This window comes from Haliotis rufescens, unplaced genomic scaffold, assembly GCF_023055435.1.
Source record: "Haliotis rufescens isolate VD_foot unplaced genomic scaffold, xgHalRufe1.0.p SCAF_9, whole genome shotgun sequence".
Classification (NCBI taxonomy): Eukaryota; Metazoa; Mollusca; class Gastropoda; order Lepetellida; family Haliotidae; genus Haliotis; species Haliotis rufescens.
The window spans coordinates 14,984,850-15,012,434 of NW_025964383.1; the positions used below are offsets into that span (position 1 = coordinate 14,984,850).

Genomic DNA, 27,585 nt, shown 5'->3' on the forward strand with positions numbered 1-27,585 from the left:
CATGTCCCCACGTCATCCAGCACAACTAATCCTCATATCCCCACATCATCCAGCACAACTAATCCTCATGTCCCCACGTCATCCAGCACAACTAATCCTCATGTCCCCATGTCATCCAGCACAACTAATCCTCATGTCCCCACGTCATCCAGCACAACTAATCCACATATCCCCACATCATCCAGCACAACTAATCCTCATATCCCCACATCATCCAGCACAACTAATCCTCATATTCCCACGTCATCCAGCACAACTAATGCTCATATCCCCACATCACATGTTTTCGAGCCCTTAAACAATAGGTCACCACAAGCCTTATAACGTAATTTAGGTGTTTTTTTTGGTTTTTGGTTTAACGCCGAACTCAGCAATATTCCAGCTACAAGAAGGCGGTCTGTAAATAATTGAGTCTGGACCACACAATCCAGTGATTGTCATCATGATCATCAATCCAAGCAATTGGGATACAATGACATGCATCAACCAAGTCAGCAAGCCTGACCACTCGATTCCATTAGTCGCATTTCACTGCAAGCATGGGTTGCTGAAGACCTATTCTACCCCGGATCTTCACGGGTACATGGATGCGTTCATGAGCATAAGTTCACACAACATACCAGTATGTTTGTTTGTGCATCGAACCAATCTTATATCTCTTGAATATGAGTAATTCTTCATATATTAACCAAAATGTACGGTAATCACGTTTCTTTTGGGAGCAATGGGTCAGTGGCTTGGGGCTACGCTGATTTGAACACATCATACCTGAAATCCTAGTATGTGTTTTGTTTGTTTGTCTGTTTGTTGTTTGTTGCAATATCACGGCGGGGAACAAATGGGCTTCATACATTGTACCCATGTGGGGAATCGAACCGAGGCTCTGGGTGTGACGAGCGGACACTTTAACCACTGGGCCCAACCGCCCAACTATTCAAACAGTTCCTTATTGTGAGCATGACGTACTGGGAAACTGTTCAAGCAGCTACTGCCTCCGGACCTACAGAGGAGGATGTCAGACTCACCTGATCTGCACGTCGCTCTCCACACCATAGCCTCCATCCTGGTAGGCAAACTCATACGCCATCAGTGTGTTCTCAGGTAAAATCTACAAACAGGACAGCTACATCATAACAACTTTAAACAATTAGTTGTACAACTCACCCACCCATGGTGGCTACACTGGACATCTCACACAGAGACCTGTAGCATGTTCCAAGCTGCTGGAGATGAGTGTGTGAGTTGGATTTTACGTCAGCTACAGATATTCCACTTTAGTGAAACCAACATGAAAAGGCGCCAGGATTCTACAGGACACAAAAGTATAGAATGGACACAAAAATAATTAAAGTGTTTTCCTCAGGATGCACAGTAATATTCAGTGTAACAAATTATTGACAAGAAATAAAAGATCCATTAATGAAAGTGTTTACTAAATCTTACAGTAAAGTAAACAACACCGTATTATTACTTTACAGGACCCTCATATTTCCTGTTTGGTAAGGGTAACAACAAGTACCATCTTTCAACATCTCTTGGTATGACGCGGCTGGGGATCGAACCCCACTTCTCCGGGTGGACACTCTACCACTTGACCACGGAGGCGGTCCAGGGCATGGTAAGAGTGGTGACATTAAGTGTCGAGCCATGTAACACTAACCTCTGATGCTCCTCGGTGGGCTAGTACGAGGGGCTTACTAGGCAAGTTGTCGGCGTGAGTGACACACGGGGAATTGATGAAGTACGGGGATATGTACAGTCCGATCATAACAGCAACATACACGGTCAGCCACAACAGCTTCAACGCTGAAAGAGGACACAAAAACTCACTGAAGGTTGAAGAAAATATGTAGGCCTTAATTAATCTCATTAAAATCAAATTTTAGTTCTCGCTACCGCTAAACAATGATCTGAGGACATCCCATTAGGGGTCATGTCAGAATGACCTTTCATCCGACCAATCAGAGCGTCGCTTACCAGGTCATGAAAGTGACAGTCGGAACGTGATTTCTAATCATGCAACCTCGAAAACTTTAACACGGGGTATTCCAAACGATAGTTACGGGCGTTAACGACTGAATCCATACAATCTAGACCATCTATTAGTCATTCCTGAATGTTTTTTTGTTCAGGTTTCAAATTTTTGATCGAGAATTTGTCAAAATATGTTTCGAAGCGTAGACGCCAATTTGAAATTAGTGCCGTAAAGCACGAGAAAGCTGCCCTCTTGATTGGCTAATGTCGACTTCTTGTCAGTCATTCAATTGGTCAGTCAAAGTTTGTAAAAGCTCGGTCTGACGTGACCCGTGAGGATGTCCTCAGATCTTTTTTTTAGCAGGAGCGAGAACTAAGAACTGATCTTAATGAGATTGGCCTTAATTCTGGATTGAGTATTTTGTTGTTTAACTGCACCATCAGTACTATTCCAGCTATATGACAGCAGCATCTAAATAAAAGAGCCTGGACCAGACAACCCTGTGACTGTTATTATGAGCACCGATTCACGCCATCGGGGTATAATGAAATAATCCAAATCACCAAGCCTGCCTACTGGATCCATTAAGTTTCCTCATACAAGAAGCATAGGTTGTTTGGGGACAGTTCTAACCTGGAATCCCCACAGGGTCATGTAGGGGTATAATGTCCCTACATACTTTGTGTGATGACTTACACGTAGGTAACGGATTAGAATTGGTCTTTAGCAACCCATGCTTGTCATAAAAGGCGACTATGCTTGTCATAAAAGGCGACTATGCTTGTCATAAAAGGCGACTATGCTTGTCATAAAAGGCGACTATGCTTGTCATAAAAGGCGACCATGCTTGTCATAAAAGGCGACTATGCTTGTCATAAAAGGCGACCATGCTTGTCATAAAAGGCGACTATGCTTGTCATAAAAGGCGACTATGCTTGTCATAAAAGGCGACCATGCTTGTCATAAAAGGCGACTATGCTTGTCATAAAAGGCGACTATGCTTGTCATAAAAGACGACAAACGGGATCAGGTGGTCTGGCTCGCTGACTTGGTGGATGCATGTCATCGTATTCCAATTGCGTACATCAATGCTCATGATGTCAATCACTGGATTGTCTAATCCAGATTTGATAATCTACAGACAGCCTTCATATAGCAGGAATATTGCTGAGTGCTGCATTAAACAAAAAACTAACAAACAAATAAACAAACAAAAATATGTAGGAATCTGAGGTATACAACCCAGGGCCAATAAAATGTCCTATTTTTCTGATACGAGCAAAGTGACTCATCCATGCCAACATTTATGTCATGAAATAAACTCATGAATAGCTATCAAATTCTAATCACGAACTAAGGACCAGGACACAAACATCCAAGTAAATTTGGAACCTGATCACATTTGCAAGTCAATATATGTTAATGCCAATTAGCTGTTTGTGAAGGAGCAATAAACTCTCATGTCAAGGGCAGGATCAGGACCTTTGACATGCATTTGCAATCACGGAAAGGCAGGGTTACACTGAAGCACTACCACTGTCAAGTGATCGTGTCCCACAGAGAGTACGTGCAGGCAGAGTGTGCCCCAAGAACTGTGTTGAAACCTAAGCATGGAAGTCAAGGGGCACCTGTCAAAGCCCTAATCAGGGCTCGAAAAGAAATTTCAACCCTACTTGTCCTGCAGGGCAAGTACTTTTTATTTTGTACTCGTCCTGCCAAATTTTCACTTGCCCTATTGCTCAGTGCTGAACAGACAATATCATGTATCATGTGCCAACCACTGAAAACAAAGTAAATAAATTGTTTCAAGATATATTTTGTGTTTTTATTTCCACAGTAAGACAATATTGAATAAATTAAGGAATAATAAGTTAAGTTATTTTGAACAGTTAAGTTATGATGAAAGACACATCAGTCTGTCACTGTCAAAAACTTGGAAATGGTTCCCCTTCTATTGCAACATAGTAGGCTGTTGTGAAAAGCTTGTTTTTTTTCGTCAACTTTTTGCATTGACTTGGCAAACTGCGCAGTCTGGGGTTTGTCAAAAATTTTATCATGTTCACAGCACTGAATATGCTTCCTACTTTTAGGGTGAAATTTCAAAGTTTCTTTTCTGAGTCCACATTTGGGACAACTCGCTGTCATCATCGTCAAATTTTGCCCATTCAAATTCACTCAACCATGCAGATTGTACAACACCTTTCCGCTTTTGTGTATCGTATTGTTTTTTACTAAGTTTTCGTTTCTCCGCCTGTGCAGTCAACTTTTTGTCGGCACGACCGTCCGACGAGAAAAACTTTCTCATATCCGCCATTTTGGTTAAGTTAGCAACCGGCCACTTACATCAATAAATAAAGACTGGTTTCAGCGCAAAGCCTGCGCAAAGATACATCAAGAGACAAACCTCAGCCTAATTGTTAATGCTATACGCGACATAAATATTGATCGGCTGAATGGCCCTTTGCTAATGTTAAAAGTTGAGGACCTGGGAGGTCCCTAGATTCAAATACCATAGAAGACCTCAATGACCCGTCAACCCCTAATATGGAACATTGCAATTCCATTTTTGTATAAGACTAGTCCTTGACTAGTGAAAACCTTATGTCAATAGTCCTCCGAGTTTGTAGCTAGTCCTGTCAGCCATCTAACCCACTCAGCCACCGAGGCCATGCCAATTTACATGTCAGAGGGGTACTCCTAGTATGTGATCTAGACTACCAGTTGCCTGGCTTTCACTTTTGTGGCAGCCTCGGTGGCTGAGTGAGTTAGATCGCTGACTTTGTGTGCTGGTGATTAGGTGCCTCACTCTGGCAAGTATGGGCTGGAATCACAGATGGGACTCAACCCAAAAGAGTACGAGAATCTGTACTTTACTAAGAAAGTGTTATCCCAAATATAACATTTGTTACAAGCGACCACGTTCTTGACAGCATCGTGTATTCCTGGTTTGAGGGGGTTAACATTTCCTGTGAAGGTGAGAGGATAAGGTTCAACAACAGCTGAATCAGTTGTGTCATTATTAGGATACCAGTGCACGTAATGAGACACATCTGTGAAATGAGCACTGCTTGCCCTCCTTTCATCACACCCACAGGTCAGAGGTCACGCAACTAATGAGCCCAATAACAGCCTGCAAAGGGAGATAACCCTTGTTGAGGCCCTCCCAGATGTGATCTGTGTGAAACATTCGATGATTGCAGTGCTGCCCAAACTCAAACCTTTATCAGTTTTTCAACAGATGGCATAAACCATGATGGCAGTCATCTTTGTTTTAGCTAAGAACCCATCAGTGTGGCCAAAGGAACAAAACAAAAAGTTACAAACATTAGACTTAAAAAAATAAAAGAACTGGTTCTCAGGCAATGACTTTTAAAAATATAGCGTGGGCAGGGAGTGTTTTTTTTGTCCTTTTTTTTGCTTGTTCAAACTAGTATGTACCCAAATAAACAGTTGCGTACTATCAACCTGGGAAAGGACCTCCCTACATAAACAAGCATACAAACTCCTATTGCCGCCATGACCATAATATGAGATTAGCAGTAAATCAGTGCACATGTAAAGGGAAGTAACTGTGTATTGGATCACATTGTGTTTAAGTATTAGGAAGTAATAGTCTTGGTTCTAAGGCACTGCCTGCATCATCATAATATCTGCCGCACGTTTCATTTTAATTTCCATTTTCCCCAAAAATGAAAAACTCGTAAGTTACACAGTTACTTCCCATTACTGCACATCTCGTGATATGGTAGCAATAGGAGTTTGTATGCTTGTTTATGTTGGGAGGCCCTTTCCCAGGTTGATAGAAAACAACTGTTTATTTGGTTAAAAACTAGTTTGAACAAGTAAAAAAACACACGCCTGCCCGCACTATATTTTCAAAAGTTATTGCCTTAGAACCAATTTTTATTTTATTTTTTAAGCCTAATAATAATAATATTACATGGTGAACATGGCATCATGAGATTAACAATAAATATTAGGCTAAAAAAAATACTAGTCTTGGTTCTCAGGCACTGCCCGCATCATCATAAAGTCTGCCGCATGTTTCGTTTTATTTCGATTTTCAAAAAAAATTAAATCCTAATTCTTAAAAATAATGCGTTCCAATATAGAACTAGTATACGCTCTTATTAGACAATGCAAGCATGCTTCAGCTTTTTGCAGAACAACTCAGGTCCAACAGTTTGTTTCTTCATGCCATAGCCATCAATATTCCAGTCATGTAATGGTGGCTTATAGTTAATCTGTAAGACCTATAAGTGGTTGATATTACGGGCAATGTCTCTTGGCGTTGATGTTCAATGACACCCGACCCTTTCAGGATCGTCACTAAATGAATAATTTAACCCTTATGAACCGTGCCTTTACTGTTTAGTGGTGTTCCGAGCTGTGTCAGCAGAAGTGCCTACCTACCCCAATGTGAGAGTTTAAACCACTGAAGGGAGATAACCCATGTCATCAGAGTCATCAGCACAACTGCACCGATCTGGAGGAAGGGTCCCGTGATCTGCAACCAGAGAACGCAACATTGCACTACACTGATACACACTTCACATATACTCACAGACAAAAGAAACGTGATTACCATGCATTTTGGTTAATATATGAAGAATTACTCATATTCAAGAGATATAAGATTGGTTTGATGCACAAACTAACATACTAGTATGTTGTGTGAACATCCCATGTGATGATATAGATCCATGACTTGAGATGCACCATTTAGCTCATGCAGGATTAGCGTGTGAAGATTGGAAATCACGTGGATCATATCGTGATACAATAAAGACACTTTGTGGTAACACTTGACTGATTGTCAGTCTTGTCATTAAGTGGAACACATTGGAAACATGTCTTCTCAACTACATTCTTCTCTATATCAGCATATGTTTCTATGGTTTGCGTTTCTTTTGGTGGTGAGTATACTTGCGAGACTAGATTCAGTACATTGGGTGCTACAGCAAGTGTAAACCACCATCCCAAAAAACACAAAATTGCATGGTCAGCATAGTGAGTAGTGAGGTGAGATGAAATGGGGTTTGATGTCGCATCCAAGATTATTGCACTTATATAGGAAAGTGCATGCAGGTGTGTGTAAGCGTGGCTGCTCTTGCTAGTCAAGACTAATGCCGATTTTATAGTGCTAGCCCACTGAGATACCAAGCCACAGTTTAACATGAATATCCCACTCTGACACAGCATACTGACACCGAGCATAGAGTAACAACAAGTAGCATCTTTTGGCATAATGTGGCCGTGGATGAAACCCAGGAACTTCTGCTCTCTGGGATGATGCTCTACCACTAGACCACAGAGGCGGTTCAGTATAGTGAGTGAGTGAGTGAGTGGGTTATGTCTTGGAACTTCCGCTCTCTGGGATGATGCTCTACCACTAGACCACAGAGGCAGTTCAGTATAGTGAGTGAGTGAGTGGGTTATGTTTTCTTAGTAACCAGGCTTTCAACCAAAGAGTTTTTGTTTGTTTGTTTATTTGTTGTTTAAATTCCAGCTATATGAAGGGGTTTGTAAAAAATCAAGTCTGGATCAGACAATGAAGTGATTGACGTCATGAGCATTGACCTATGCATTTGGGACATGACAAGAAAATCAGCGAGCCTGACCACCCGACCACCTGATCCTGTTCGTCACCTCTTTAGACAAGCATAGGGTGCTGGTTACTAAGGGTGCGTGTTATTCCCAGTATGTCGGTAAATTGAGGTTCACTCTTTCCACGATACGTATCATAATATCATATTTAATGCTCGGTATATCGGGTGATTTAAAATGCCGATTTTGTAATGTGTTTAATGTTACACACTTGCCAAATACCCAAAGCTTGCATCACGAGAATGCATCAGTGCCTATTTATTGAATGGCTAAACATGTTGTACTACTGAGTACCAGCATCTTTGTTCCATTTCTAAACTTCAAATCATACCCTGGTGTTTCAAATTGCTTCTGAATTCAAAATGTAGAATCATCCACTGTATCGTGATACGTATCACAATACGGCCTTGCACATCATGAAATATTGAGCTGATGAGGTGAACTCACCCTGAGAGAGAGTAATACTAGTGTCCATTCAGAGCGCCACATCAACTCCACGGCAACCGTGATGGCAACGCAGCCCAGCAGGCTGAAAAGGATGACAGCGATGTGGACCGGGTGGATGTAGAGTTGGTGGCCGTGCAGGACGTGGCACAACACCAGGCACTGCAAGTACAGCACAACACAGAGGATGTTACACAGCAGTCAGACAAGAAAATAGCACAAAACATAGGACATTTCTACCATAGTTAGAGGGGGAGCAATGGGTCAGTGGCTTGGGGCTACGCTGCTTTGAACACATCGTACCTGAAATCCTAGGATGTGTTTTGTTTGTTTTTTGTTTAACGCTGCACTCAGCAATATTCCAGCAATATGACGGCGGTCTGAAAATAATTGAGTCTGGACCAGACAATCCAGTGATTGACATCATGAGCATCGATCCACGCAATTGGGATACGATGACATGCATCAACCAAGTCAGCAAGTCTGACCACCTGATCCCATTAGTCCCCTCTTACGACAAGCATAGTTGCCTTTTCAGCAAGCATGGGTTGCTGAAGACCTATTGTACCCCGGATCTTCACGGGTCTACCTGGATGTGTGAGTAATGGGATGCAGGTTCTATCATACAGCAGTAGTCGAAGTATGAATGGAAATCAAGGGGTCCTTGGCTTAATCAAAATTAAAAAAGTTAAAGATATAAAGAGTTCCCTTGAAGCAAAAACTATGGGAGCAGATATCAAGGACCACAGTACCACCTGACACTGTACAGGATGTTAGTAGAACAACTAGTTCAAAACACAGGACATTGTCATCTTGCTGAAGGTAGGACCAGGGTCAGGGAAACGGCACGGTCCAAAGTAACCGCCAGCCCCCCTGGCCGTGACTGTCTGGCAGATAATTTTAAGACTACTTACATATTCACTTTTTTTATAACTGCTCACAGCTTCTCAATTAGTTGTTTGCATTATTTCAACTGAATCAAGATGCGATATGACTCTTATTTTTCGTGATTTTCCAATATTTATAACATCTGAAATCGGCAGACATGTGGCTGAAGATGGGCAGGCAACATTTATAGGTCACGTGTGGGGAGTGGTGGGCTGGTATCCTGTACAGCTACCCACCATGACTATAATGAAGTAGGCCAACACTCTAGCCACTACACGACCCTGGCACCCACATGTCACACCCCCAGGCCATGACAACCCAGTGTCAGCATGGTAAGGGCGGTGGTGGTGGGCTGGTATCCTGTACAGCTACCCACCATGACTATAATGAAGTAGGCCAACACTCTAGCCACTACACGACCCTGGCACCCACATGTCACACCCCCAGGCCATGACAGCCCAGTGTCAGCATGGTAAGGGCGGTGGTGGTGGGCTGGTATCCTGTACAGCTACCCACCATGACTATAATGAAGTAGGCCAACACTCTAGCCACTACACGACCCAGGCCATGACAGCCCAGTGTCAGCATGGTAAGGGCGGTGGTGGTGGGCTGGTATCCTGTACAGCTACCCACCATGACTATAATGAAGTAGGCCAACACTCTAGCCACTACACGACCCTGGCACCCACATGTCACACCCCCAGGCCATGACAACCCAGTGTCAGCATGGTGAGGGCGGTGGTGGTGGGCTGGTATCCTGTACAGCTACCCACCATGACTATAATGAAGTAGGCCAACACTCTAGCCACTACACAACCCTGGCACCCACATGTCACACCCCCAGGCCATGACAACCCAGTGTCAGCATGGTAAGGGTGGTGGTGGTGGGCTGGTATCCTGTACAGCTACCCACCATGACTATAATGAAGTAGGCCAACACTCTAGCCACTACACGACCCTGGCACCCACATGTCACACCCCCAGGCCATGACAACCCAGTGTCAGCATGGTGAGGGCGGTGGTGGTGGGCTGGTATCCTGTACAGCTACCCACCATGACTATAATGAAGTAGGCCAACACTCTAGCCACTACACGACCCTGGCGCCCCTGGCCATGACAACCCAGTGTCAGCATGGTCAGGGTGGTGGTGGTGGGCTGGTATCCTGTACAGCTACCCACCATGACTATAATGAAGTAGGCCAACACGGCGCAGGTCAGCCCCAGGATGATTCTGTACCAGGGAACCCATGTCCTCAGCAGCCCAAACATGTGCCTGAAACCACAAACCATATGTGAAATCATACAGTGAAACCATAGACAGTGAAATCATAGACAGTGAAACCATAGAGAGTGAAATCATTGACAGTGAAACCATAGACAGTGAAATCATACACAGTGAAATCATTGACACTGAAACCATAGACAGTGAAATCCTAGACATGAAACCATAGACAGTGAAATCATAGACATTGAAACCATAGACAGTGAAATAATAGACACTGAAACCATAGACAGTGAAACCACAGACAGTGAAATCATAGACAATGAAATCATACAGTGAAACCAGAGACAATGAAATCATACACAATGAAATCAAAGACAGTGAAATCATACACAATGAAACCAAAGACAGTGAAATCATAGAAAATGAAAACATAGTCAGTGAAACTATAGCGAGAAATCATAGACAGTGAAATCATAGACTGGGAAATCATACAGTGAAACCACAGACAGTGAAATAATTCTGTGAAACACTAGACAATGAAACCATAGACAGTGAAATCAGACAGAGAAATCATACAGTGAAACCATAGACAGTGAAATCATTGTGTGAAACACTAGACAATGAAATCATACAATCAAACCAAAGACAGTGAAATCATAGACACTCCAACCATAGACAGTGAAATCATAGACAGTGAAATCATAAACATTGAAACCATAGACAGTAAAATCATACTGTGAAACTGGAGAGAGTGAAATCATAGACAATGAAAACATAGACAATGAAACCATAGACAGTGAAATCATAGACATTGAAACCATAGACAGTGAAATAATAGACACTGAAACCATAGACAGTGAAATCATAGACAGTGAAATCATAGAAACTGAAATCATAGACAGTGAAACCATAGACAGTGAAATCATAGACAGTGAAATCATAGAAACTGAAACCATAGACAGTGAAACCATAGACAGTGAAATAATAGACACTGAAACCATAGACAGTGAAACCAAAGACAGTGAAATCATAGACACTCCAACCATAGACAGTGAAATCATAGACAGTGAAATCATAAACATTGAAACCATAGACAGTGAAATCATACAGTGACACCGGAGAGAGTGAAATCATAGACAATGAAACCATAGACAGTGAAATTATAGAGTGAAATCATAGACTGGGAAATCATACAGTGAAACCACAGACAGTGAAATCATTCTGTGAATCACTAGACAATGAAACCATAGACGGTGAAAACAGACAGAGAAATCATAGACAGTGAAATCATAGACAGTGAAACCAGAGACAGTGAAATAATAGTGAAACCATAGACAGTGAAACCATACAGTGAAATCAGACAGTGAAACCATAGACAGTGAAATAATAGTGAAACCATAGACAGTGAAATCATACAGTGAAATCATAGACAGTGAAACCAGAGACAGTTAAATCATAGTGAAACCAGAGACAGTGAAATCATAGACAATGAAACCATAGACATTGAAATCAAAGACTGGGAAATCATACAGTGAAACCATAAACAATGAAACCATAGACAGTGACATCATAGTGAAACCATAGACAGTGAAACAAGAGACAGTGAAATCATAGTCAGTGAAATCATAGTGAAACCATAGACAGTGAAATCATATACAATGAAACCAGAGACAGTGAAATCATAGTGAAACCAGAGACAGTGATTTTATATAAAGACCAAAGACCATGAAACCATAAACAGTGAAATCATACAGTGAAACCATAGACAGTGTTACTCCAGACAGTAACCTTCCCATGGAAATCATCTGGATAAACAATTTCCAATTCAACATGTTATTGGTACATAGATATATTTAATTAATTATATATAAATGCTGAAAAGTTGATCGGGTCTGGACTATGGAGGTTTCAAGGCATATGTCACCCAAAACACTTCAGAACCTCCAATGTGACTCCGGGGCTCCCCAGTGCTCTGTGTTTTCTATAAGTCTATGTTTGTTTGTTTGTTTGTTTGTTGTTTTATGCCACATAATAATCCAGCTGTATGACGTCTGTCTGAAAATAATCGAGTCAGGACCAGACAATCAATTGATTGACATCATGAGCATCGATCCAGGCAATTGGGATACGATGATATGCATCAGCCACATCAGCGAGCCAAACCCCCAAATCCTGTTAGTTGCCTCTTTTGACAAGCATAGTCGCCTTTTATAGCAAGCATGGGTTCCTGAAGACCTATTCTCTACCCGGATATTCATGGGTCAATCCACAGATGCAGTCTCTTCATCGTAGGTAGTAGATGGATAAATACCCTTTTTTTCACTTGTGGAAAAACAAACTCAACCCAACTCCATTTCAACATGAAGGCCCATGACTATATATTGTGCAATTAGTGTGGAGGTATGGCTGTGGCCACTCACCAGTTGAGGTCATCAAAGCTGTTCTTGACGATGAGCCAGAAGTAGAAGTAGAAGATGATGTAGAGGAATGTCAGGCAGAAGAGGCTGAACCAGAACAGGTCTCGCTGAAACACAAGGGTAAATCTCAAACACATGATGCAGTCTCGCTGAAACACAAGCGTAAATCTCAAACACATGATACAGTCTCGCTGAAACACAAGCGTAAATCTCAAACACATGATACAGTCTCACTGAAACACAAGGGTAAATCTCAAACACATGATACAGTCTCGCTGAAACACAAGGGTACATCTCAAACCCATGATACAGTCTTGCTGAAACACAAGCGTAAATCTCAAACACATGATGCAGTCTCGCTGAAACACAAACGTAAATCTCAAACACATGGTATGGTCTCACTGAAACACAAACACGAATCTCAAACACAAGATACCGTCTTGCTGAAACACAAACACAAATCTCATGAACAGATCACAGTGAAACTAAAACATAAATCTCAAACACATGGTATGGTCTCACTGAAACACAAGCGTAAATCTCAAACACATGATACAGTCTCACTGAAACACAAGCTTAAATCTCAAACACATGATACAGTCTCACTGAAACACAAGTGTAAATCTCAAACACATGATACAGTCTCACTGAAACACAAACGTAAATCTCAAACACATGATACAGTCTCACTGAAACACAAACGTAAATCTCAAACACATGATACAGTCTCGCTGAAACACAAACACGACTCTCATGAACAGATCACAGTGAAACACTTAACACTGCTTAAAGGGGAAGTGTACACGCAAAAATCACTTTCTTTCTTTTTCTAAACAAAACGCAATTTTAGAATTAGTTAGTATCTGTGTTTGAAAATATACGCTCATTTTTTTTTCACAGTGAAAGTAGGAAGCTCACAATAGTGTTAAAATGATATGTCGTTATGAGGCCTTCGTTTTACGAGCGAAATAGGCCTGAGTTATCCCCCTTAGATTATGACGTAATTGGTGCCAATTCAACTGGGTCCCTGTCTAAAAGATATCAAGGACCAGTTTGCGGTAAAACAACATGGTCTACGACACACTCCCGCGCAGTGGTGACTCAGCATAACACAATTCTGGCTGGCATCTGAGACGCTAGAATCACAAAACTGTACCTACACCACGTGAAGCGGCTCTAACAAAGCATGATGACGTCATAATGTTTATCAATTGGCACCAATGACGTCATATTGCAAGGGGCATAAGCCATGGTGTTTTTGTTATGGAAATAGAACACTTGGTAAATGTGAAAAATATAAATAGCTTTAATGCGAAAATTATGTTGATTAATTGTGATATTTTTATATTTTTGTCTATGACACTTCTAGGTTAACACTTTTAATGTGGAAAAAGTACAAGAAATACAGGTTCATTTCCGTGTGTACTTGCCCTTTAACACTGCACTCATCAGCCTGTAAACAATTGAGTCTGGTTCATTCAATCCAGTGAGAGAGTGAGTACGGTTTTACACCGCTTTTAACAATATTCCAGCAATATCACAGCAGGGGACACCAGAAATGGGCTTCACACATTGTACTCATGTCGGGAATCAAACCCGGGTCTTCGCATCATGAGCGAACACTTTAACCACTAGGCTACCCGCCCGCCCCATTCAAACCAGTACCGATATCATGAACAACGATCCACACCATCAGGGTACAATGACCTGCGATCAACCAAGTCACTGAGCGATCATTTAGTCGCCCTCATGTCTGGCAGAACCCCCATGGGGCTGTCTCAAAGAAAGGAACGGGTCATTATGAAACACAGACACCGGGATGGATATCAGCACTGGCCGGACCAGTCTTGTTAATGTTAAAGATATCCTAAGAGCTGTTTCAATTATTTTATGGGGAGGGGGTATTGCTATGTGTTATCACTATTCAGGATAGTGGACGTTCTTGGTTAATTTTCCTCCCAGACATAGAGACCTCCAACACCAGACCAGGTCACAGAGACACACCCTATCTCCAACACACACAATCATGGTGTAAAGGAGCTGTGCTGCCATGAAACGAGAGACAGTTTCAAACAAACACTTACAGATATAAAAGCATCTCTACATCAACCCACTTGAGTACTTGACAGCCCATAAATCACATTCCATACCAACTCCAGATAGCCAGCTACAGTGCATGTTCACAACTGATGTGCACGTGTTCCTCCTGATGGGACATTGGACAGCTAGGACCCATTCCGGACAAAATATAACATAAGCCTAAAGCTCAATAGTGAATTTAGACGTTGGTCCGGTGCGGAATCTATGAATAATCAGGTTTGGTATTAGCTCAACTATTAAACGTCCATATACAAAGACTGATCTAAACAAAAATCTATATATAACATGAGCCTTAAGCCAGAGTTAGAAATTGGTGCTAGTCCTATAGTGAGTGAGTGAGTATGGTTTTACGCCGCTTTTAGCAATATTCCAGCAATATCACGGCAGGGGACACCAGAAATGGGCTTCACACATTGTACCCATGTCGGGAATCGAACCCGGGTCTTCGGCGTGACGAGCGAACGCTTTAACCACAAGGCTACCCGACCGCCCCTCTAGTCCTATAGTTCTTGCCAAACTGCCCAATAGTTAAGGTATCCTAGGGCCGAGTAGAAAATTGCCCTTTTACCTTGTGGACGAAAACTGTTAGTTTCTACCGCACGCCACTAGTCCGGAGCGGAATCTAGGAATATTCTGTTTGGTATTAGCTCAACTATTAAATGTCCATGTACAAAGACTGATCTGAACAAATTTGTAAGTGTTGGCCTTCCAGACTCAAAAGCTTTTATCACAGACTGGATTCTACCTGTTTCTTGCCTTAACCTACTGTCTGTTCTCTGATAAACCAAACTTGTATTGTACTCTCAGGCATTTACATTTTTACCAAGTTATGGCTACAAATATTTTTTTCCAGGTAGCCAGTGGTAAATTAAAGAGGTCAAGCCAATATTGTAAGTAGCCCAAAGCATTTGAAATGATCTTTTATCAAATAACTATTAAATGCACAGGTCATAGCACTAGTCTTGGAATTGTATATGAGTGGAAACTGTACTTGAGTTTTATTATTTATGACTCGAACAATGATGCAATACATGTATATATTACTAGATTATAGGTATATCCTTGCTTATCCAATAAACTATCAACTAAAATAAAATACTAATTAAATTAATATTTATGTATTTCAGTTCATTGTTGACTTTAGGAGGAATTATTTGTGAGTACAATTAGTAGCAGACATGTTTATTTTTGTGTCTACATATGTGAAGCAATAGAATTTAGTCGCCACAAGATATTTTTCAAGGTAGTCCTTTGGATACCTCTGAATTTTAGACAGTAGACAAATTGAAATTTAGGTCGCATTGGCGACCGTTTTAGTGGCAACTTTGAGGCCTGACTCTGGGCCACGAGTCCTCCAATACTGTAATGAAGAATCTTGAACACTGAATCTTGAATTTACACCAGGTGAGCCAGCTGACCATACCCAACTGTACACAATCAACCTTGCTCCACTGTCTGCAGTGTGGAGAAGAACTTATATATACAAAGATAATTAACAGTCGATAAATGGTGTCATTTCAGAGACGAAATGGTTATTAAGTTACTATATAACAACATTGCTACACATGGTAATCTCGTCTGACAAGGATGAGGCACAGATGAAGGATTAACCCAGAGAAGCAGGGCCTCCCGTCCAGCAGACATCAGGAGCTGCTGTGTATTTTATGTGTTTGTTTTGCCGTTTTTGATAGACTGCTCGGACCCTCCAAGCCCATCACACAGAAGGAACTTCACATCAACACCAGCATCAATAGCCTCTGTATCATCACAGTGTGTAGCTCTGTGCAGACCACCTACCATATCAGTTTGTGACCAACTCGTGTTATTCCGGGACAAGCCGAATAACAACTTGTGCCCTTCTCATGGCCATTTTTGCGACAGGTTCCGTCTTAGCGCAAACGGGCAATACCTAAAACAATTGTCAACTCGTTGGGTAATGGTTCACATATATTTCGTAATTATACAGTATTATTGAACACCTTTAACTGTGTCTTGGGTACATTTTTAGATGCAAGTCATATGTAAAATCAAAAATTATTTCTGAGGGATTCTTTGACAAAAAACTTGAAATCATACCCGCATTCTGATTGGTTTGTCGTATTTTCGCACATAACATTCATCGATAGGGGGACGAGTCTTCTTGCAGGTTATAGAAAGGGGTGAGCGGTGACGAATGCTACCGTTTATGACTCCAATAAACCAAATATTGAGGACCAGTAAAATATTCTGTAGAAAAGGGTCGGCTTATGTATGGGTTAATCTTTCATCAAATTCTTTTTCTCTTTGTAAAAAAACATTGTATCGTTTCAGGTGAAGGAACAACACCATAACAAACTTTGTCAATGAAAATGTGGAATTTGCGATTAAACATCACTGGTCATGATGATTTACCATTAAGATTGTATTTCTTGTTATGCTAGGCATTGTTTTATATGCGGGGATAAAGATTACTGTGTGTATTGTCTCGTAAACTAAGCTAGAAATAGCAATCAGCTGTATATATACACAAATGTTCTCCCAATCTACCGGTGATTACGTTACTACCTCGGTTTATCTATGAGATCGAATCAACTATGGTTATATATATGGTACTGAAGCACTCCCTCATCCCAATGATGTGTGAATGTGCACACCTCCTGTGAATACTGCTGCAGCTCAAGCCAGTAGGGCTGGCAAAAAGATTGATAATCAGAATTATCGTCGATGTGAAGAAATATTAACAATTATCAATATGAGTGAGGGAGTATGGTTTTACGCCGCTTTTAGCAATATTCCAGCAATATCACGACGGACGACACCAGAAATGGGCTTCACAGATTGTACCCATGTCGGGAATCTAACACGGGTCTTCGGAGTAACACGGGTCTTCGGAGAGGCAAGTGAACGCTTTAACCACTAGGCTACCCAACCGCCCCTATCATCAATATGAAAATTGTGTCATCGATAATATCTTTTCACACTATTGTTATGAAAAAAAAGTTTTAACTACTGAAGCAGACTTGTTTTTGTCCATTGCCGAAGACAGGAAGCAGCTGAGTTTGTTATATCTCAAATGTCCACAAAGTAATCCATGCATGAATGTGTCGCCACTAACCAGAGACGTGAAAAATGTTGTTTTGTCTCTGAACTTTTTGCATATTTGCTCCAAGTTACTTAACGATTTTCAATCTCTGAGGTTTATATCAATAGCCAGCCATACCGGCTGGCCTGTCTGTCAGCGAGCTGGCATGGTGCAGTAAGCGACAGTCGGACAAGAGGCCTGCAGTTCATAATCAGGCCTACCAATGAAATCCAGCAGAGAGCCACCAAACTACGGAATACGTACTTTAATCATTACGATGCACAATAGTCCTGCACCATGACTGAGGAATATATTTATTTTATGAAAAAAAAAAAAAAAATCTAGAAACATATACAAAAGTAAGTCCAGCCAGCTCTAGCTAGCTCACATATCAGCATAGGGAAAATTATTTTTTTTATTTTTAGATTCGAGAAGGGTATTGTGTAATATGAGATTTCATAGACCAAATGTGAGTCTAGCCTACAGGGGATGTACAGCAATCTTCAGACAAGAGTCTTGATCCCATGGGACTGTGACTGGGGCTTACTTCACACAATCACAGATACCCATCTCTGCAGGGAGGGCACACTTCCTGTGAAAAGGGAAGTAGAACTTTGTTGCAAGTAGTTGAACAACAACCTGCCACTCTACTGAAACGACTTCCATTGAGAACTGCAGTCAGAAATGGACAGCTGATTACGAGTTTTCCAACAGTATATAATACAGACAAAGTGAAGTACAGAACGCCTGTTGCCTGACAGATCCTGGTTATTTGAGGACGAGACCCTGGAACAACCACTGTTTCAAACCCATTTGTGACCACCACGCACCATCTGGTTTATGTACGCAGGCTACAACACATGGTTTGTTTGTTTGTTGTTTAACATCACACTCAGCAACATTTCAGCTATATGGCAGTTGTCTGTCAATAATCGAGTCTGCACCTGACAATCCAGTGATTGATGTCATGAGCATCAATCTACGCAAATGGGATACGATGACATGCATCAACCAAGTCAGCCAGCCAAACCACTAAATCCCAATTCCTGAAGACCTATTCTACGCCAGATCTTCCCGGGTCGCAACATGTGGAACACATCCAATTTTTGTTTGCTTGGGGCAGAACACTTACCAAACTGGCCTGGAGAAATCACACTGATATTTCCCCATTCATGTTAATCACCAGACATGTTATTGATGGTGGTACTGCTGTGTAGAGGTGACCTGCACTTCACTGATAACAGGACAAATATAGAGGATGAGGCCTCAACAGTTTGGTTAACATCATTGCACTGAATGCAGTGTTATCACACCTGTCTAAAATACCACTGAATTTAAGGAAATAAGAACAAAATAATCGATTTTCCCAATTTCTCTTCCAGAGACCCTTAATCTCGAATCCTAGATAAATCCCTGGATATTGTGAGCCACAATCTATGACATGAGAGTCGGAGGACCAGCAAGTCACCAAACCGCACCACCCAATCCACAACATGAGAGTTGGAGGACCAGCAAGTCACCAACCTGACCACCCGATCCACAACATGAGAGTCGGAGGACCAGCAAGTCACCAACCTGACCACCCAATCCACAACATGAGAGTCGAAGGACCAGCAAGTCACCAAACCTCACCACCCAATCCACGACATGAGAGTCGGAGGACCAGCAAGTCACCAACCTAACCAACCAATCCACAGCATGAGAGTCGGAGGACCAGCAAGTCACCAACCTAACCAACCAATCCACAGCATGAGAGTCGGAGGACAGCAAGTCACCAACCTAACCACCCAATCCACAACATGAGAGTCGGAGGACCAGCAAGTCACCAACCTGTAACTTATAAACCACAGCACTCTACTGGGTGCCCAACAAACACCTTGAGAAGCTGTAACTAACCACAGCACTCTACTGGGTGCCCAACAAACACCTTGAGAAGCTGTAACTAACCACACCACTCTACTGGGTGCCCAACAAACACCTTGAGAAGCTGTAACTAACCACACCACTCTACTGGGTGCCCAACAAACACCTTGAGAAGCTGTAACTAACCACAGCACTCTCCTGGGTGCCCAACAAACACCTTGAGAAGCTGTAACTAACCACACCACTCTACTGGGTGCCCAACAAACACCTTGAGAAGCTGTAACTAACCACAGCACTCTCCTGGGTGCCCAACAAACACCTTGAGAAGCTGTAACTAACCACAGCACTCTACTGGATGCCCAACAAACACCTTGAGAAGCTGTAACTAACCACACCACTCTACTGGGTGCCCAACAAACACCTTGAGAAGCTGTAACTAACCACACCACTCTACTGGGTGCCCAACAAACACCTTGAGAGGCTGTAACTAACCACACCACTCTACTGGGTGCCCAACAAACACCTTGAGAAGCTGTAACTAACCACACCACTCTACTGGGTGACCTTACAAACCCACTGAGGTGTGGAGTAGGAAATTGGGTCAGTAGGAACACTCTCTCCTGCCTCTTGAACACACACTGACACAAGTCTCCTGGCCGACCTAAACTTAACCTGCTGGAGTAAGACTCAAGACACAGCGGAGATGAGGCCCAGGCCTGGAAGTGCACGCCAGGGAGTTTCCTCCCATCAAAGGCCAGCAATCACCTCCAGCTGCCGACTCACTCACACATCTGCCCAATCCTCAGTGAAGTAATTAAACATTTAAGTGTGTTATTTTCAACGTGTTAAGTCATATGTGATGAAAAGGGAACAAGTCATATTTTTCTCATTTCTTTGTCGAAAACTGCCTAGGTGTTGTTTTTATCTGTGAAGTCCATTTCCCCTGGCGACTTGGTCTCGCAATCTTATCCTGCGTTACACGTGTCTCAACTCAGGCATGGATGTCGACATGCTATACACTTCACAACTACCCATCAAAACTAATGACTTTACAACATCATCTTCTTGACAGCTTTTTCACTTTTGAAACAAAATACGAAACAAACATGATAAACAATTACATTTTTTCAAAAGTAAATTGAGGAAATATACCATTTTATTCAATATTCAAATGAAAAAAAAAATGTAAACATTTAAATCAAGTTCTAAGAAATGAACAGCTTGACAACACCAAGCATGCTTGACATTGACTGGGAACTGCTGGCAAGCATGGAGGCGCCTCCCCCAAGCTGTTCACATCTCATTCCACACCACCTAGTTATAACATGTTATTCAATGTTCAAATGAAAAAAAAAATGTAAACATTTAAATCAAGTTCTAAACAAGGGCAAAAGTGAGCGACCCCCGACCCACCTAGTGTGTCAGTAGTTTCAAATTAAATAATGGATAGGGTTAGGGTTTGAAAAATTCATAAAAAAATGGAACATTAATATAAACAATTTTTTTCTTTTGACTGCACCCCTCCATATGACACAGATTATATGTACTAAGTTCGAAATGAATCCACTGAATAGTTTAAAAGAAATCGCACGGATAACATTTTCGGACGGACGGAAGGATGGAACCTTGGTATAACTATATATTGACATTGACTGGGAACTGCTGCCAAGCATGGAGGCGCCTCCCCCAAGCTGTTCACATCTCATTCCACACCACCTAGTTATAAACTCCTGAGGAATGCTTCCTACAGATATAGACAAGTTTTATACATAACCTCTTATCACATCTCTTACTCTCTTTACGCTAAAAGCTTTTAAGTTGTGCGACAAGTAAAAAGTTCATTTTTAACATTTCTGTGAGATTCCAGATACTGTGGTCATCCTATTATGATTAGTTCTCAATATGCAGTCTCTCAAAATGTATTGTTTTGATAGAAAGAAGCAACTACATGTAAATTGAAATGGAGCCCCTGTATCACGTGACTTTCGGAACCTGTGGAATATCCAGACTTGCTTGAGTTTGGGTCACAGTATTACAGAAAGGCCTGGGTGGAAGGGAAGATGATATGGTTCAGACAATGTGAGACAGACTAAGTGAGTGAGTGAGTGAGTTGGGTTTAACGCCGCTGTTAACAGTATTCCAGTTATATTGCGGCATGTCAGCTTAATCGGGGAGGAAAGCCTGAAGTGATACAGGTTTCAGACGTTTACCACTTCGTGAAACCCATGAACATGGGTATGGTGCTGACAAACCTAGAAACAGAATCAGGGTGAACAGGGATTTGAACCCACAATCATAGGTTTCTGGCGTGCCCAAGGGACGCAACTCTGCACAGCGAATCGCGGCACCTTAGACGACTGGGCCCACCGTGCCCCCAGACAGACTAAGAGTCCAGCAAAAAGGAAACAAAACAACATATAAAGGGTATGAGTCTCAGATCAGAATATGTACCCAGCAACCTTCTGCTTGTCGTTAGAGGTGAATTAACAGTATCGGTTTATTGCACGTGGCAACGTACCTAGATGACGTGGACCGTTCTTTTATCAAACAATAACTTGCAGCATTTGACATTAAGGGGGGTGCCAGGGTCCTTTAGGTCATATTTTAATGTCGTTTGAATGTTTGGACCTCCTTCATGTTTAACATTAGGGTTATGACAAGGACCCTTGACTTATTTCTGACTGGTTTGTCTTGCCTTGATTTATCATTTACAGGCTGCCATGGTGTAGCTCCTGTGTTGTTGATATGGCATACAACAACATCTAGGAAGATTTGACGAGACCAGAACGTTGATACACATACTCCAGATCGGTTACTGCAACCCCTGACCCGTGAAGATCTGGGGTAGAAGAGGTCCACAAAAGGTGACTATGTTTGTCTTAAGAGGCGACTAATGGAATCGGGTGGTCAGGCTCTCTGACTTGGTTGATGGATATCATGGTATCCAAATTGCGTAGGTCGATGATTATGATGCCAATCACTGGATTGTCTGGTCCAGACTCGATTATTTACGGACCGCCATCACATAGCTGGAATATTGCTGAGTGCGGCGTTAAACAACAAACAAACAATTTGGAGCCAGCATTTTGCCAGTGGTCCCTTGGACTTATCTGAGCCCCCGGACATTCCACTCCAATCTCCCCTGCATCAACAGGTGGTCAGTGTATGGCGGCCCACTCACCCCACTGATGCCCCATGTCAGAATCTTATCTCCCTCCAACATGTGGGATGGTTTTTTTCCAGGTTGTAGTGATTATGACCCTTGACATACATAAACATACTTTAAACGCCACTCTTTGACTGGTCGGGCAGCCATCACTGATCTTTCTTTTATCTGGCTGTTCCCGAGGGCGAGATTTATCCTCCATTAAACAAAGCCCCTGCTTCTAATCAGCCGTGTGTGTTCTGTGTCTCACCAAGAAATAATGGCAGCTGTCCAGAAGTAAAATGTTATCATATTTTTTATGTGTGTAGAGATAAGGGTACATTAGGATACCATATATTTGCAAAAAGAGGCCCTCTCAACAGGAGTTACCTTCACTGTTAATTTCAGAGATTTAACTATCTCATTGACACTGTGTATTGAGGTGTATTTTGTCACAAGTGCTACTTTAGACGATCATTTGGCTATGAAATCTGAAACTACACAGTACCCTTCTTGACTTCTTGAAATAAAAAAAATAATTTACCCTAGGCTGATTTCTGTGGAACAGAGCTAGCTAGAGCTGGCTAGACTTGCTTTTGCATAGATTTCTATATTGTTTTTGTTTTTTCATAAAATAAATATATTCCACAGTCATGGTGCAGGACTAGTAGGACTGGGACGAGTCCAAATTTACTACCCGGGTACCCACCTCCCTATTACCAGACCCTACCCAGGTACCCGCTGTAGGTCTCAAGAGATAGGTAAACCATGTCCTATTGGGAATAGATTGAGTGTACTCCTGTCAAAATAAATTTAGATACACGTATAAACCGATCTGGTCATGCATTCACTGACGTTGACTGATGTTTTATCATTATGCATACATATAAAGTCAGAAGGAATGTGTGCAAAGTCAGAAAGAAATGTAAACATTTATCCCTTAAAATGTAACCATAGAGTTCTAGATAATTTTTGCCATTAAACAATATTATCGCGTGACTAACCACGGGTCCGGGTAGTCCTGTGGGTACCCGGGTCCTACTCAGTACCCACCTGACCCGGGTACCCGAGTTACCAGTCCCAGCCCTAAGGACTGGTGCTACTTATATACAAACAGTGCTCAAATCAAATTGTGTTTGCCAGCCAAGTCAAATGTGTTTGTTATTGTGTTGCAATATGTTTACACTTAGAGTTAGACTAAACCAGACCCTCTGAAATGAGAACATTTTACGATTTCTGTTCAAATTGTCTACTGATATAAAGAAATCTTGACTGGCCAATGTACTAATTTGGGAATTTCAGATCTGGTTGTGTTTTAGGGTCTGTATGGCATATCTGATCACCCACATTACTTATCATTAAACCCATGGGGATACCGGTAAAAACATACATCCCCATGCTACAGCGTATCCTTGTTGTAAGAGACGACTAAATGGATCGGGTGGCAAGGCATCCGATGAGGGAGTTACACGTGTAAGATGAAGTCTGAAGAACCTGATACTGCTGCCAGGAGAGTGGATGTATGTCTGACTTGGTTGATTGCATGTCATCATATCCCAATTGCATGGATCGATGCTCATGATGTCAACCACTGGATTGTATGGCCAGGCTCAAATATTTACAATTATGTACTGGCCGATATATATAGGGTGTGCATCCCTGCTCCCCCCCCTCAGGATCCTCATATATATCTACTATGTATCTTCTACGCAATCAGGAACTTCCTGCCACATCAATGTCAGAGCTGTCATCAGTACACATCCCGGTTATCAATGATGTCAGAGGGTGCCATGTGTTGTGCTTAATGTGTGGCAGAGTCAACCTTGAACTGAAGAGTCTATAGGGACTGTTCATGTGATCTTTTAGCATAGGCCTATTCCTGGTGATTAACACCAGGTACGTGTTATTGCCTTGAGAGTTAATATTCACCCTAACCGCTGAGTTAGCAGACAGTGGTGTTTGAATCCAACTTGTGGGTTGTCGCCAAATAGCCAGAGCCAAGCAACAAACGTTTCACTGCTGTGAGAGAATCTTGTTTTAGGTCATAGTCAACAACATTTTGTTTGTTTTGTTTGTTGTTTAAAACTCCAGCTAATATTCCAGCTAAACAGCACAGACATGTCACTTTTACTGATGAGTATAAAAAGAAAGAGTGAGTGAGTTGGGTTTAACACTGCTTTTAACAGTATTCCAGTATTATCACGTCCAGTCAGCTTAATGTGGGAGGAAATCTCTAAGTGATGCAGGTCTGAGACGTTTACCACTTGGGTGAAACCCACAAGCACGGGTATGGGCTGACAAACCTAGAAACATAATCGGGGTGAACAGGGATTTGAACCCATAATCATAGGTTTCTGGCGTGCCCAAGGGATGCAACTCTGCACAGCAAATTGCGGCGCCTTAGACGACTGGACCACCCGTGCCCCCATAAAAAGAAAGAAAAAAGATACCTTGCACTGAAGAGTCTTATCCAAATTTTGGTGTGGTAAGAAAAATTAGAAAAAGGAACTTGTGAGTCAGTGGTGACGACTGTGAGGCATGTATGACATTGAGTGGCCTATCCCAGGGAGTTAACACTGATGAATAATATATACAGTCCCATATCCAGCCTCTTGCATTTGGTGAAACTTTGGCAGTGTCAAGTAATTACTTTGAAATTCTGTTTTCAATTTGTAACAACATCAATCATGGCTTGCAGTGAGAGATTTATGAAGCGGCACCCAATTAGCATTCCACACCACTCTTCACCTTGCTGTGGGCTCCCTGAGCCAGCCATGGTCATTTGTCAGTGTAACTAAACATTATAGAGAGTAAAGCTCTCTGGTGCTAGCTAGGCTCGTCTTGACAAGGAGCAGGCCAGGCACAGAACACAGCAAGAACAATACAAAAACCTGGATAAGATCAATGTGTGTTTGTTTGTTGTTAAACGCCACACTCAGCAATATTCCAGATATATAAGGCTGGTCTGTAGATAATTGAGTCTGTACCAGACAATACAGTGATTGACATCATGAACATCAATCCACACAAGTGGGATACAACGACATGCATCAACCAAGACAGCAAGCCTGATCATCCGATCCTGTAAGTCGCCTCTTACGACGCCCTTTACAGCTGAAGGCCTATTCTACCCCTGATCTTCGTGAGTGAGTGAGTGAGTCACACATGGCTTTCTGCCAATTTAAGCAATATTCCTGTTATATCATGGCATGGGACACAAGAAGTGGGCTTTATACAGATTAGGGGAATCAAACTCAGGTATTCGGTGGGATATTAGCAAACACTTTCACCACTCAGCTACACCACCACCAAAACCTAAGTGTGAACCATGGAGACACTGGGTGAGTAATATTCAATCAATTATTCAGCACTGCAGGGAACACAAGATCAGGGTTTCATTGTATCCATGTGGAGAATCAAACCCAGCATGGTTATGGTAATAATAAAGAAAAAATTAAAAGTGACAAAAACTAATGAAAGTGTGACAGATGGAGTGACTGATGAGGGATGTAGACTATGTAGGTAAAGTAAGAACTAATATTTTTTGCTTTGTGTGTGATCATACTTATAACAAATCATGATCCACCGATGCATCCATGTATCATCCTACTACTGCTGCGTTGTGTCCATTCATGGATCTGACAGTGACTCCAGAATGTTGAAAGTGCAAGGTTCGAAAAATCCACACTCGTAGTGGCAACATGTGCAGGGCGAGAAAGAATTGAAGAAACGCTCATCCTACCGGGGCGAGTACATATATTTCAATTATGTCTAATCGCTTCAATACAATATGCAAGATAATGTCGAACCTAAAATATGTTTTCATCCCTTGCACGATCTAAGTAATAACAACCTCATACATGTTGCTAATATCATAAATAGACGATTTACTTGGCAACTGTCTATTACAGAACACATCCCCGAGGCAAGGAAGTTTACTGACATTAAAAGTCTAGTTTCCACCCTTGCCGAACTAGGCTGGAATTCCGGTGTTACATTTTGACTGGGCTAACAAGTGTATGCATAGTCCAATCCAAATCGCATAACAAACTAGACAACAGGTCATCTACAGGTATTTTGCAAATCTTTTTATAATTTTAATCTAGGTACTGACACATGATTTTATAGTCCTTGCCTTGAGAAGATCATCAGGTTACAGAAGTAAACAGGAAGTGGTTTGTGCAGCATGTATCGAAACTAGTTTTTAAACATGTTAAAAGAGATAATTAACAAAAAGTGTTTTTGTTGTGAGCGACTCGTTACTGACACTCAAATGTCAAAGCGATAGTGAACAGCTGTCATGATTGATTTTCTGGCATACGGAAGATATTAAATGGAGATGGTGGGGTTAACAAAAAAAACATGATTTCCCTAACAAAGAGCTCAAGAAAAGGAAAATGTCTCAAAAACAGTATGATAATTAAAAAACCAAAAAAAACCTGCAAGACGCAGGGTTGAGCGAGTTTGAATTGGCGGAGATGAACGTAGATGGCAGATTTTGCACTGTCTTCCGTAAATAAAAACTGAGAACATAAGACTTGATGAAATTGAGTGAGTGAGTATGGTTTTACTCCTCTTTAAGCAATATTCGAGCAATATCACAGCAGGGGACACCAGAAATGGGCTTCACACATTGTACCCATGTTGGGAATCGAACCCGGGTCTTCGGCATGGCGAGCGAACGCTTTAACCACTAGGCTACCTGACCGCCCCTTATGAAATTTAACAGGGCAAGTGAAAATATTGCTGGACAAGTACAAAATATTATCTTCTTGCCCTGCAGGACAAGTTGGGTTTGAGAAATGTTTTGAGCCCTCAAGTGAATTAATGTGCCCTGAAGTGAATTAATGTCCCCTGACA

At 41.8% G+C, this 27,585-nt stretch overlaps 1 protein-coding gene across 5 annotated transcripts in view; it reads right to left on the bottom strand.

Annotated features, from left to right (window-relative positions):
• The window catches only part of LOC124144728 (glycerophosphodiester phosphodiesterase domain-containing protein 5-like), a 48,727-nt gene that overhangs the window by 9,150 nt on the left and 11,992 nt on the right, over nt 1-27,585 (bottom strand). For all 5 annotated transcript variants that reach the window (XM_048391139.1, XM_048391140.1, XM_048391138.1 and 2 more), the window contains 6 exons: nt 12,560-12,663; nt 10,094-10,187; nt 8,030-8,188; nt 6,389-6,482; nt 1,661-1,806; nt 1,026-1,108 (listed from right to left, as the gene is read on the bottom strand). In XM_048391139.1, the coding sequence (XP_048247096.1) occupies nt 1,026-1,108; nt 1,661-1,806; nt 6,389-6,482; nt 8,030-8,188; nt 10,094-10,183 (572 nt within the window). In that variant the 5' untranslated portion in view covers nt 10,184-10,187; nt 12,560-12,663. The remainder of the gene's footprint in view (nt 1-1,025; nt 1,109-1,660; nt 1,807-6,388; nt 6,483-8,029; nt 8,189-10,093; nt 10,188-12,559; nt 12,664-27,585) is intronic.